Here is a 14,888-nt window from a genome sequence, read left to right on the forward strand (position 1 = left end):
ATTAAAAAAAATTAAAAGGTCAAGACTAGAGACTTCACAGAAGCTACACCACCACAGGCTATGTTAAGGAGTTTGGTCCTAAACTGAATGGTTTTATACATAAGCATGAGATCATCACAGTAACAACAACTTCTGGTTGTGAAAGCCATGCACTATAAAGCACTGCATTAACTGCTCAACATGACTTATCTCTTTGAATCCTTAAAATACCTCTGTGTTGTGGAGATTTTAAATTCTATACCATTTTGCCTGCTGATCATGATCAGAATTAGCATTTTAAAAAAGGATTTTAAAATCATTTTAAAAAAAGGATGAAGTGTTGAGAATAGTTTGGAGAAAGGCAAGAGTGATGACAGAAAGACTAGTTAAGAGGTTGTTAACTGATACAAAAAGAGCAAACGTTCATGTATTAGGAATAAAATAAAAAGACAGAAATAGTTTTTTGAACAAAACATGAATTATGTCCTACAGACATATAACTCTAAAACAATCTTCTTCGTCAAATTAGGCTTCTTTCGAGAACTTTTTTTTTGAGACTTAGTTTATTTATTAACACAACGCAGTTTAGTGTTACCTTCACTAATATACCTCATGACAACCTTGCACAGTTGCCATTATTAACATCATTTTTAGATGAAGAGAATTTTATTTTTAAAGCAATCATTGTATATGCACTGCAGTTATTAGACTTACACTTAATTCTTACTTCCCCTGGAAAAGTGGCCTGATGGAGAAAACATAAAGCAGTATCTTCCCTGTCTTTCCCAAATTCTTTAAAAGATTAAAACAAATTACTGTTTTAGTTCTATATATGATTAAAATAATATTCTCCCTGTGATACCTTACACACTCACCTCCAGCTCAAGAAGCTTAGATAGGACAAAGCACCAGAAACCTATACGGTAAGGGACTTCAGACTGAATGGAAGGGGGTAATCCCTGACCATCTTTTTCAGTGGAGTAACCATGAAAAACAATATTGAAAAGCTCCTAAGGCTTCTCTATTTCAGGTCTTTCCTACCCAAGAGCCCTATTATGGCTTATGACTATTGGGCCTCGTATATTGTTTACTCTAGGAACTGACTCTTACAAGCTGAGCTATAGTTAGTTGCCAACGGCTGTGTCCAAGCCTTATTTAACAACTTACACCGACTAAAACAAAACAAAACCAAAAAAGTATTCTAGGAAGGAAACCATGGTATACTGGAATAAAAACTAAATTTTAGTCTACTCAAAAACATGAGTTACATAAAAAGATGCTAAACACCGTTTATTATTTGGGAAATGCAAATTAAAACCACACAAGATACCACTATACCCATTAGTATGGGAAAAGAATCTAAAAAAGAGTGGATATATGTATTAATATATGTATAACAGATTCACTTTGCTGTACACCTGAAACTAACACAACACTGTAAATCAACTATACTTCAATAAAAAATTTTTTAAATAAATAAATGAAGATAAAAATAAATTTTTAAAGAGACTCCAATATGGTTAACATAGTATATTTTATGTTAGGTGTTTTTTACAATACAAAAAAAAATTTTAATTTAAAAAATCAGACTAACAATATCCGGATTTGGAGAGAATCTGGAGCAACTGTAACTTCATACACTACTAGTGGGAATACAAATGGTACAACTACTTTAGAAAAGTTTGGCAATTTTTTTAAAAAGTTAAGCATACACTTAGCATATGACCCAGCAATCCCACTCCAAGAGAAATGAAAATGTATTTCCGCATAAAGATTTGCTCACAAATGTTCACAGCAGCATTGTTATTACAGCCCAAATCTGAAAACAACCCAAAAGTCTGCCAACCAGTGAATGGATAAACTGTGGTATACCCATACAATGGAACACTATTCAGCAAAAAAATGGAACGAACTACAGATAAATGTAACATGGATGAATCTCAAAATCATCACTCTGAGTTAAAATAGCCAGACACAAAAGACTATAAACAGTATGATTACATTTATATGAAATTCTAGAAAAGTCAAAGCTTCTGTCATTAGACAAAAGCAAATCAGTGATTGCCCTGGGTGAGAAGGCATTAAGAAATGATAGCAAAGGGGCATGAGGGAATTTTTTGGATGATGGAGTGTTCTAAAACTTCACTGGGGTGGTGGGTACACAACTGTATACATGTAACAAAATTCATATAACTATAGACTTCAAATGGCTCAATTTTATTGTATGTAAATTATAGCTCAATGAAGGTGTTAAAAAAAAAGATTGGGTTGATTAAATTTGCAAGTTACTAAGTGTGTGACATTACCCAGTTTTCATTTCCTCACATGTACACGTCTATGCATTTTTCCATATTGTACTGCAGTTATTGTGCTTACACATAATTCTTACACATAAAAAGAATCATGTAGTTATCTATACTGCTACTTGCCCTATCTCACAAGGTTGTTGTGAAACATCACATGAGATAACTGATGAGAAAGTATTTGGCAACTCTAAAGTAGTATTACACAAACATACAGTAGAGTTTACATTTTAAAAAAATAAACTTTTTTTCACAAGAATAACTTGAGATGCTTGGAAACTTGGGTACCCCAAAGTAAATCTTTACCCAGAAATAGAAAACCTATTCAAATGTCACCTTTTTAATATCCCTCCTGAACTTGCTTTCTACTAACCCTTGATTTACTGGATGGCTCAATGTAGTACTATCTAGACTGCACTTTCATTTTTCAAAAGAAAAACACTAAAGAAATCTTTAAAGTCATTAGATAAGCATGGCAAGACATTTATTTCCCAGTAGAAAAGACCAAAAGCTAGATAACTTTTACTAAGTACTGCTCCAAGATGTTCACCACTGAGAATTTTCTTCCTCTAAAAGTCAAATTTCTTTCCATTTAGTACTTCAATTCCACAAGTTACTGAATGTTTACTAATGGGACCTGCATTAGCGAGACAGAGTGAATAATTTTAAGATTATCAAAACCTTTTCAACCAGTGTGGTACACTCATTTCAGACTCTGGCTATTGCAAAATTTAACAGATACTCATCTCTTCCTACTACTACTGTACAACTGGGCTCTACGCTATCCTACCAGGTTTGAGTGATATTTGACATTTAGCCTAGTTACATTTACAAGTTTCCACACGGCAACAAGTATGAAGGCTGTTTGAAAGACATAATCCCTTCTTCAAATGCAGTTTCGAAACTAAATTTTACCTAGAATTCAGGTTTATATTCTATTGTCTTACAATTTTTAAGTTTTTCTATCAGCAACAGGTACTGTAACCAAAAATTAACAAAGCCTGTAATACCACAAAATATGTTGCTATCGTTCTCAATTTTTAAAAACTCGTTTTTAGTAACAGTTCCAAGGGGATGGTCAATTCTACGACCATGCTTCATTTGATTCAGCGCAGCTTCATTCTGGTCAGTAATAACCACAACCTCTTAGGTTTCACATTTCTCCTTCGGCAACATTAAGGCCACTGGGTCCGGTATCTGCACACCTCCAATTTAGGTTTACAAAAAACCTGAAAGAACAGCAGCTTGCCTACACGCTCCTCCAGCGTTCTCTACTCCGAAGGTTGGCCAAAACGTGCGGCTCTCTCCACAACATCAACCAAGTTGGAATGGAGCACCCAGAGGACGACTGGCCGCGGGGAGGAGGGGAGAACTTTTCGGCCCGGAGGACGGCGGTAGAGGTCCAATCCAGCCCGCGCCCAACTCTACGCGTCGCCAGGAAGGCGTGTGGACCCTAAGCTCAGGCCGCGATGCTGGGTCCGGAGGGGCAGAGCAGCGCGTGGCTGCCGAGCAGGACGTAAACAAACAGACCCGGACTAGGGGGAAGGGGCAACTGTGGGAGATGGGGGTGGGCGAGAGAGGACCTCGCTCGAACCCTCCAGCGCAGGTCTGCAGCTGCCCAGCCCCTCCCGACCGCGGCCCTGATCCCTGTCCCGGGGCGACGCTGCTGCTCAAGCGTAAGCACCGAAAGCCCCAGCGCCTCTGGAAGCCGAAGCCCACTAGGCCATCGGCTCCGCGCCCCTCGCCGCTCGCCCCTACCCCTGCAGCGACCTACCTGAACGCGCAATCCGGGTCCCTCGCGTCCCGACCGGGCGCGCCCAGACCGCTCCTCTTGCTGAAGAGCTTCTGGAACAGCGTAGGGGCCATGATGGCCACGGCCAGGCCAGGGTCGCTCCACAGGGCACTCGCCAGGCCCCCGCTCCTAGAGCTGCCCCGCCACCCCCATAGGCGCCTCAGTCATATGACAGAAATTAGTCACTTCAAACGGCCACGGCGCGCGGGGCGGGGCGCGAGGCAAGGCCGGCGTCCATTGGCTGGCGGTGAGCCGCATCACGTGGCGGCGCGCGGAGCAGGGTGCAAGGCGGGGCCGTGGGGCGGAGCTGGCGCCCATAGGCTGGCCAGTGGATGTCCTCACGTGGCAGCTCACGGGGCGGGGCATGAGCCGAGGGGAGGGGCGGGAAACTGGGGTGGCTGGGGACCTGCAGGAGGAACGTGCTCCGGTCCTGGTCCTTCTCCGTGACGCTGTTAGTTGCTACCTGAGGTTACAGCAGGGTGCTGTGGGGACGACGCCAGGGACTTTGGAGTGTAGAAGCCTTCCGCTTCCCGCACCCACGACAAAGAGAGAAGTTCAGGGCCCCACTAGCAATCGCCCCTCCCCCGCCGTCCCCCCCTCAGTCTCTGCGGCTTCGCGCCCCCGTCCGCGCCTGGCGGAGTCCGGCGGCCCCCGGAGCAGACCAGGTGCGCGAGCATACCCGTGGGGCCGCAGCACGGGCTGGACTTTAAGCCCCGGACCACAGGCCCGCCCACGCTGGGCCGCGAGAGGTTTGGGCTCAGAGCTTGACTGAGCGGGGCTGGCTCACGGGTCTGGTGGAGGACCTGCCAAGACACTCCCCGCAGCCATGCCCCCCGGCAGAGACGGCCTCGGCCAGGCACTGCGGGCAGCGGCCCTCGGTGTTTCCCACTTGCGCCTCGAACCCTGACACACCGGGAATTAGCCCCTTGGAAGAGCTAGCCATAGGAGGCTCAGGATTTACACTCAATGTCTAGGTATGGAGAGAGGAACTGTGGAATTGTGAACAAATGAGTTTAATAGGCGGAAAACCCTTTCCAAAGAAAAACATTGCTCATAAATGACCGTACAGTCTACTTAAACCCAGGGAACCAAAATTTATCAGGGTTTGGATCAAATTGGTCTTACAGATCTTCAGTTCCCCTACTCATTCACCTACTGCCCCTCCAGCAGGAGGAATTTTGTACCATGGGACGCAATTCTCTGACAGATATGAATGTCTGGAAATCACTGGTATGTGGTTTGGAAGGTTAGATGAAAATACTTTTTTGAGAATTTCACTTAATAAGGCATACAAATCAAATTGTCTCTAAGTGGCTACCAGCTCCCACTGATTTGCAGCTAGAGTTTATGCTATAAAATAAGTGGTCTTATATAGAAAAAAGAAAAGTAATAGGCAGAGTATATATCTCGGAGAATTTCAGTGGTCATGTAACAACGTGTTGTTGAGTTTCAATGTTACAAGAATTTTTAAAGCACTATTTATAGGTGATTAAGAATTTATTCCTTCCACAATGTTTAAGTGTCCCTGATTTAGGCACTGGGGATCCAAAACAAAAAAGGGCTAACTTTCTATATGAGGAAACAGTAAATAAGTTTAAAAAAAGGTAATTTGAAACTACCAGTGTTGTGAATGAGAAACAATGAAATGAGTGGGGGAGGTCTCTCTGAGGAGGTGACATTTGAGGTGCTCAGGTTAAGAGTCATTCAGAGTTGCTCCGCACATTGCCCAAGCTCCAGAATTACTGAGCAATACAAGGTCAAAATAGCAAGACTGTATCCCCTATAAACTTAAGATAATTCTCTGGCGCCAAACGCTGAAAGATTTCTAATGAGGCAATATAGCTATGTATATTTTTCTCACAAAATATGAATGCAGAATGGAATTTTGTAAACAAAAAATGAAGTCTGAAATTTCTTAAAGTGAGAAAACGCACATCCTATAAGTCAATTAATGAAGCGACCATTTGGGGAAGTTTTGTTTTGACACTAAGCAAGTACCACTAATGAGTGCAAGTGGAAACGGGCTCAAGCCTGTCTATATTGGACCAAAGACACAAGGAGGAATCATGGCCGCTTCATGGCTGGCACAGAGAAGAGTAGTTCCAGGTCCCCTCAGAATGAAGTTTCTAAATACAGTAATCTTGAGTGCTTTCATCTTGGCAAAAAGTTACTTCATGGATAATTATAGATATTAATAGTAAGGGAAAGAACATTAGGACTTGCATAAGAGATACTTTGTATTAGTGTTCTCTAATCATGTAAAGGTTTCATTTCTGTGGTCTCATTTTATCTTATACTTGAAAGGTACACAAAAAAACAAAATGTACTTGCTATCATTCATCACATTTCCTTTATGTTGTTGTGTAATACTCAAATTATAGACTCAGCACTGAAATGATACAAGTTTGTCATAAAAGAGGACATATAACTATACCTAATTATGCAGATTAAAATGAAAGTATTTTCAAGTTCAATACAGTGTATATTATCTTTTTTTCCCCTTTTACTTAACACTACCTCTTCCCACAAAGAAGCTGAGGTGTCTTAAAGTAGCCTCTTTAAGTTTAGGAGCAAGGAGGAAATGTGAGAAAGAAAATAATTATTCATTAATGTTATATGAATGTGGAACTGTTGGGTTAGAAAATTAGACATAAGGCCTACACTTTCACTCAGGAGTAGAAGATTCAGCCTCCCCACAAACCCCAACAGCCTTTGGGGCTCTGTCCAACTGATTCCAATAACATAGAAGACAGAGGCACTTCTCACTACAGCCATTTTCCAGTTATCAAATATAGCAAAAGGTGGCAATAAAACTGGAATCTTGCTCCCTTAACCACCATGCTAGTAAGCACAACCTCAATTGTGCTAAATTTTCCTGAAACAAATTAAATTTTCATTGATAACATCTCAGAACAAGATAGTCAGAATCAAGATGACAAAGTAAAACTTCCTGAATGGCACTTAGATGGACTCATGACAGTACCTCAGTTTTAAAAACTCTTAAGCCAACCGATGATTTACTGCTATATAATAAGGGAATGGCAGTGGTTTGAGGCAACAGAAAATAAACAATCATTTATTCAACAAATATTTCTTGAGTCCCTCAAAGGTCTGAGACTCTGTTCCGGTAGTCTATTCCTACTCTCAGAAACTTAGTTCTTAGTGGGAAGAGGCAAAGTAAACAAGATGTTTGCAAGTAGTCCTAAAAGCTAGGAAAGAAAGAGTTAATAGTACAACTGGTGGGGCCAAATTTAGATAGAGTGGTCAGGAAAGTCCTCTCCAAAGATGCGGGATTTGAACTGAGGTCTAAAGAATGAAAAGGAACCCGTGACGGGAAGATGATGGTAAAGAACATTCTAGCAGAGAGAAGAAAAAGTACAAAGACTGAGGCAGGAATGGGTTTCTCCTGTTTGAAGAAGAAAAAGGAGGCCAAAACAGCTGAACACACTGTGGGAGGGGGAAGATGTTTGAGATGTGGCTAGAAAGGTACAAGGAGCCAGATTATGTAGAACCTTGTAAATCATGGGAAGGAGGTTACATTGTGATGGGAACTATTGTAGGAGTTTAAAACAGGAGAGGGACATGATAGAATTTATGATTTTAGAAGATTGGTTGCTCTGTGGAGAAGGGATTATAAAAGAAAAAGAATGGAAGGAGAGAAAACATATAGGAGTCTACCATGTATTTTAGGCAAGAGCTGATGTTGGCTAACTATTTTGAAGATAGAACTAACACGATTTGTAGTAGGGGTGAAAGAAAGGAAAACTAAGGATTGACTCCTACATTTTTGCCTTGAGCAACCAAATGGAAGTCATTTCCTGATGGAAAGACCAGGGAAAGCACAGGTTTGAAGAGGAAAATCAAGCATATTAAGTTTGGATATATTAAGTTTGAATTGGCTATTAGATATCCACGTGGAGATTCTGAGTAGAATATATGAGGAGAAGCCAGGGTTGAAGAGAAATTCAGTAGGCATCAGCTAACACACAGAATTTAAAATAATAGAATGAGTGAGTTTACCTAGAAAGAATGTGTATGGGACTTCCCTGGTGGCGCAGTGGTTAAGAATCTGCCTGCCACTGCAGGGGACACGGGTTTGAGCCCTGGTCCGGGAAGATCCCACATGCCGCAGAGCAACTAAGCCCGTGCGCCACAACTACTGAGCCTGCGCTCTAGAGCCCGCAAGCCACAACTACTGAGCCCATGTGCCACAACTACTGAAGCCCGTGTGCCTAGAGCCCATGCTCTGCAGCAAGAGAAGCCACTGCAATGAGAAGCCCACGCACCGCAATGAAGAGTAGCCCCCGCTCGCCGCAACTAGAGAAAGTCCGCGCACAGCAACGAAGACCCAACGCAGCCAAAAATAATTAATTTTTTAAAAAAATTTTTTAAATGAAAGAATGTGTATAATACAGAAGAGAGTCCAGCACTAATATTCAAAGAAGGCAACACTTACAAGTCTTGAAGAGAAGGATCCAGGAAAGAAGGATGAGCATGAGCAGTAAGTAGCAAGACAAGAGAAGAAAATAACCCAAAAAGAGGAGGAAGGGGTCAACTGTGTTGAATGTTACTGAAAATCTAAGTGTCCATTAGATTTGTCAACATGGACATCTTGACAAGAACAGTTTCAATGGAAGGGTGAGCAGAAGCCTGATGGAGTGGACTAAAAAGAAAGAGTAGGGAGGGAGTGGTAAAGCAAGTATAGACAACTACTCCGTTTTGCTGAGATAAGGAGCAGAAAAAATGAGGATTGAGAGGAGACGGGAGGAGGGAAAATTGTCCTCCCCCTTTTTTTTTTGAGATGGAAGATATTAGAGAATTTCATATGCTAAGAGAAATAATCTAATAGAGATGCTGAAATCAAATACCTGCTATGTTCCAGAATGCAATAACGTACAAGACAGGTAAGCCCTCGCCCTTAAGAAACCAACAAGTAAACAAGTTATTACAGATTGTGATAAGTGCTTTTAAAGAATCAAACTTTTATCTTCAATATAAAATTGGCTTGAAATCCTCATCTGAATTCTATTAGAAGTATGCAAGAATAATGGCACACTTCTATGACTAACATTCTTTCAACAAATATTTTTCAAACACTTAATATGTTACTATGTTCTGGGAACTGTGCTAGAACCTGGAATACAATGATGGACAAGATGTAGTTCCTGCACTCAAGGACCTTACAGCCTAAGAGAGAAAAAAACAATTTGACAGGGAATTACATGGTGTTTACATAAGATAAATGCTATGATGTGGCAAGTACAGGATGCCAGGGGAAAACAAGGAAAAGCAACTAACCTTTGGGGGAATTACGGGGAGTTTTCTGAAGGTGAAATAATAGGAATTAAAATGGGATATGCTAAAGAAAAGAGGATGTGGGCATGGAAAGTGTGTTTCAGGCAGATGGAGGCAGCACATTCCATCTGCCTGATGGAGGCAAAAGAGAATATAAAAATTCAGTTGACCTACAATATAATCTAATGGTAAAATTGAACTGGATTAAGAAAACTATGTAAGGGACTTCCCTGGTGGTCCAGTGGTAAAGAAGCTGGCCTTACAATGCAGGGGACGCGGGTTGATCCCTGGTCAGGGAACTAAGATTCCACATGCTGTGGGGCAACCAAGCCTGCACACCACAACTACTGAGCTTTGCAACGCCTCAACTAGAGAGCTTGCGTGCCTCAAACTACAGAGCCCACGTGCTCTGGAGCCTGCACACCACAACTACAGAGAGAAAACCCCCACGCCACAACTGGAGAGAAGCCTGTGCACCACAACGAAGAGCCCACATCTGCAACAAGACCCATGCAGCCAAAAATAAATTAAATAATAAATAAATAATAAAATAAATCTTAAAAAAAAAACTGTAAAAATCACTTAAAAGATAGACTTTATCCAGAGGATATGGGGAGCTATTGAGGGATTTTAAGCAGGAAACATGATCAGATGAGCATTTTAGAAAGCTCTCTGGATATATTGTGGAAAGCTGCTATAAGGTACACAGAATAATGAGTGAGAAACTAGTGAAGAGGCTTTCATTCTAAGCCAGGCAAGAAAGTACTTACATGAACTCAGAGAATAGCCATTGGAATGGAGGGGTATGGAAAATACTGAGGGCTTTTAGGATTCAAAATCACAGGACTTCATGACTGACTGCCTGTGGGAAAGTAAGAGAAAGAGAGGAGTCATGGGTGACAGCAAATTTCTGGCTCAGGTAACTTGGCTAGATGAAGATATATAACACTGAAACAGATGATAGGAGAAAGAACTGCTTCAAGGGGGAGGTAAGTTGAGTCTGGGATATGTTGAATATGAGATACCATGAGAATCCCTGTAGTGATGACAAGTAAGCATTTGGCTACACAGACTTAGAACTCTAGAAAGGTCTTGTGTGAGTCCATCAATCAGGATGTTCTGTGTTGCACATGATAGAAAACCCAAATTAAACTAGCCTAAGCAAAAAAAAAAAAAAAAATTGATTGGCTCGCATAAGTGGAGCTCAAGTAGAGCGCAGTTCAGGTACAGCTGCATCAGAGACTGCAACAAATGATATCAAGAATCCAGTTTCTCTATCTCAGCTCTAATTTCTCTGTATGAACTCCATTCCCAGGCAGGGCCTCCATTTGTGGACACAAGATGGCTGCCAGAAGCTCTCCTTCAGGTAAAATCCTTTCAGATAAAAAATCCAAGAGGAAAAGTAAAATGTCTGTATCCCAGCATTCCCAGAAAAAGCTCTGAGATTTAATCCAATAGATTATTTTAGGCCTTGCACCCATTCCTGAACCAATCACCATGCCTGAGTTAGGAGGGCCATGTTAATTGACTTAAACCATTAAAGGCCCACCCCTGGAACTAAGGGTGGGATCAATCCCACCTAAACCATGTAACCTGGAACCCAAAATCCAATTACAATGGAGGTAGAGGGGAACAGAAATACAGTGATGAACAAGATGTAGTTCCTGCACTCAAGAAGCTTAAAATCTAAGGGAGAAAAAGTAGAATTTGAAAGGCAATTACAGTACATTGTGATAAATGCTATGACGTGGGCAAGTACAGGATGCTGTGGGAATACAAGGAAAGACAGCAAACCTTCTGGGGGACAGATACAGGGCCAGTCACCACACATCTCCACTACCAATATCTATGGCAGTTACTGACAAAGATTTGGGGTCAACTGAACAGAGATGATAACTGATGGCAGTGGTAGATGACATCACCCAGGGAGACTGTGTAATATAAGAAGAAGCCCTAGAATAGAACCCAAAGAAACAACAAAATTTAAAGACTATACAGAGGAAAATGAGCCTTCAGGAGAAATGGAAGAGAAAGAGCTATAGATGAGATGAAAGACTGGAGAATAATGTTTCAGAGAGGTCATTCCTTACTGGATGCTTTCAAGAGGAGAGTAATAGTCTACAACATCATTAGCTGGGAAAGGTTGGGTAAGACAAGAACTGAAAAATACTCCTTAGATTAGCATCAAGTAGTTGCTTGTAGCCTTGAAGGGACCAAGTGTCAGTGAAGGATCAGAGCTGAAACCAGACTTTATGTGTGTTGGGGCAGGGGAAGGAAGAGGAGAAAAGGGTTGAGTAGTGAGGGAATCAGTGAGAAAGCAGAAAGCACTCTTTTTAGGAAGCGTGGATGTAAACAGGTAAAGAATTATTGGGTAGGTTAGAAGAACATATGGAATCAAGGGAGTATTTAAGATATAAGATTAGTCAACATTTAAAATGCAGGTTAGAAGCAACAGTAGAGCAGGAGAGGTTGAAGTAAATCTGTCTGGAAAGTCTGGGCACCACACCCTTCATATAACACATATGCTGTATACACAATATGAGATAAAGAGGCTATTCATAACCGAACAACCCATGATGAATTACACCTGGGAAAGTGAAAAAAACTCCAGTTAAAATTTTTTAAATGGAAACGGCATCATGCCTGGCCTGTCATGAATTTTTAACTGGATTTTCACACTTTATGACCTGAGATTTTTTTTCACGAAGTGTAATTTGAAATATAATTTTAAGTGCTTAAAAATGAAATGTAATTAGTTATATGCTAAAGTAAAGGGATCCAGTCCCATTAACTTTTTAAAATCACAGACCACTTTGAAACTATGATGAAAACTAAGGAGACCCTCTCCCCAGAAAGAGATGGTCCTTTCTGATGGTCTTCCAGGCAGGTTCACTGAAAGACGTCTGAGGCCTACCCACCCATGTAAAGTTAAGAGTATAACCTTCTTCTAGGATTTGCCAACAGGAATCCTCTTGGAACTTCTAACGTCCACCAGACAGCAAGCAGGCTTATTCTACTTTCCTTCCTCTTAATCATAATCGAAGTTATGTCCTCTACCACTAAGCCTTGAACTCCAGTTGCAACTCCTTCCTCCCTCCCACCTTTCCCTGTGCTCCAGCTGATAAAAATATGGGACTCACATAGTCCTACTTTCACATCCTGGCTCTCTCGCTTTCTAAATCACATCAGCCTGGCCAAGTATTTATCTTTCTAAGATAGCTATATTTTTCTTATAAGCAATATGGAACTATCAAATGTTATTTCCTCCAGCCCCACTAGGCCCAGTCTAAGAATCAGGTATCATTTTTTCTCACAAGAACCTACCACCTGTTTAGAAACTATCAAATACTTCGTTCTCATTCTCACTCCTCCCCCTTGGATTATAAACTCCTTGAAGGCAGGTAATAGGCCTTCTATTCCATTTCTTCTTCCCCCACTGCTTATCAAACTTCTGCTTTAAAACTACCACAGGAGTTGCTGATTTAGCTGAGTACTGATTTAGAATTCAGGTCTAAATTTGGTTCTAACATCCATCATTAATGATCTCTTCTACATTTCCTAACAACTTACCCATATTTCACCTCCAGATTAAAATGTGGAACTGAAATCACAAATAGTTTTGTTAGTGGCTTAAGACCTTGTCAAATCGTTTACAAGAATATTTTCATGGGACTCCTATTTAAAAATGAGTACTATATGGGTTATGTAACCTCAGTTAATTCTTCAATTTTACAATTTTCTTTCATTTGAAGGAGCTTTGAAAATTTGCCTCATTTACTTTTATGTCTAATAACATTAGTAAAACCAACAGAGTTAAAATCTCACCGTTATACACTGTGTTCACTGACAACAGGATTGTTCCTTTTTAGGAAGGGCATTTCCAAGATGCCACAATAAGCTATATTACCCCCCCCCCCCAAAAAATCCTACAGATAGGTAGTATTAGCTAAAGAAGGTTGTTTGGGGATGAGGTAATGTATTAAATACTTAGTGTGTGATTGATTGTACGTATTATACATTCCCTGCTTCAGCAAACCTTAAGTATAGAGTTTCTTTCAGTCAGACCTGGAATTAGGTCTCTCACTCATGTGGTTTCAATTAAGTTCTGTTAAAAATAGCTCGTAATATAAGCAACAACAATTTTACTACCTTTAATCCATACAAAGGATAAACTTGGGAAAAAACCATCAAATGAAGTTACCTAGTATCCTGGTGTTGGGTCTTTATAAATAGCTGAAGTCATCTATTTAGTGTACAGTCTTCTAATATAAGCTATTTGTTATTTTATAATACAAATACATATATTTAAGAAGCAGGCAGAAGATTCTTTCTCAGCTCATTAAAAGTAGTTTATAAGACTCAACAGAATTTCGACATCAGGATATATCACAAATAATCAGAGAATTTTGATTTTTGAATTTCATGTAATTTTAGGCAGACATTCTGCTTCACAGACTTTGACTTCACATTCAAGTCTTCAAAGTAGTGAAAATTCAGCCACAGCTGCTACATCCTGCCACTTGTTTTTATTATAATATCTGGAGAAAAAAATAACAATAGATTATTTCATATGCATCACAAGCAGGTGTTCAATAGTTATTAATAACTAGTCCCTGGGGGAGAGAACGCTTGATGTCCAAGCAACTCTAGTTTCACTCCATCGAGCCTTAGGAAACAAATCCAGAGGTCATTAAAAAAAAAAAAAAATGGAGTAGCTGGCTCACTCCTTCCTGGACATGCTGAAGACGCTTCTCTTCTCTTTGGAGACACAAAGAGACCTGCTCAATAACATTCCAATGGAAAGCCCAGCAAAGACAGCTGTTAGTGGCCATCACAGGTCGCTAACTCCAGCCTTGTAACCTGGTGGAATGGATCCAGTTGTGCTTCTCATCCCAGTCCTCCTCAGCCACCACCTAGTCAGAACCTCCTCACATTTTCCTACCCATCTCTTCTTTTCATTCTCTTATCCTTTGTTGTAGGTGAACCCAGGTACTTTCCAATACAGGATTCTGGGGCCTTCCCCCCTCCCCCAATATCTTGTACCACAAGATCCAGAGTGGAGTCAGCTTTACCTATTCCCATTGCCACTTTCATACTACGATATACCTCACCCGCTAGCCTAATCAGTCTATATCAATAGGTTCTCAAACTCTGCTGCACCATAGAGTTATCCGAGCTTTTAAAAATCCTGATATCCAGGCTATACTCCATACCAATTAGAACAGAACCTCTGGACAAGGGACTCAAATATCCAGGAAAGTCTGATGTGCGGCTGTTGGAACACCAGAGACCTATATCTTTGGTATTCAAAGTGTGGTCCATGGACCAGTAACTTCAATGTCACCTAGGAATTGATTAGAAATGTAGAATCTTGGGCTCCATTCCAGACCTATTGAATCAAAATCTCCATTTTTAACAAGATCCTCAAGCAGTTCACAAGTAAATTAAAGTTTGGGAAGTATTGACTATTCTACCCTCTACTCCTCCTTATTGTTGTCTTCACTGACCTCAGATACTAT

At 40.8% G+C, this 14,888-nt stretch overlaps 1 protein-coding gene across 2 annotated transcripts in view; it reads right to left on the reverse strand.

The window, feature by feature from the left end:
* Window positions 1-4,226, reverse strand: part of FNIP1 (folliculin interacting protein 1) — a 125,889-nt gene extending 121,663 nt beyond the window's left edge. For both annotated transcript variants that reach the window (XM_036847001.1, XM_036847000.1), the window contains exon 1: window positions 4,057-4,226. In XM_036847001.1, coding sequence (XP_036702896.1) covers window positions 4,057-4,148 — 92 coding nt within the window. In that variant the 5' untranslated portion in view covers window positions 4,149-4,226. The remainder of the gene's footprint in view (window positions 1-4,056) is intronic.
* Between the last annotated feature and the right edge of the window lie 10,662 nt (window positions 4,227-14,888).

The sequence above is a fragment of the Balaenoptera musculus genome, chromosome 3 (genome assembly GCF_009873245.2).
Source record: "Balaenoptera musculus isolate JJ_BM4_2016_0621 chromosome 3, mBalMus1.pri.v3, whole genome shotgun sequence".
NCBI lineage: Eukaryota > Metazoa > Chordata > Mammalia > Artiodactyla > Balaenopteridae > Balaenoptera > Balaenoptera musculus.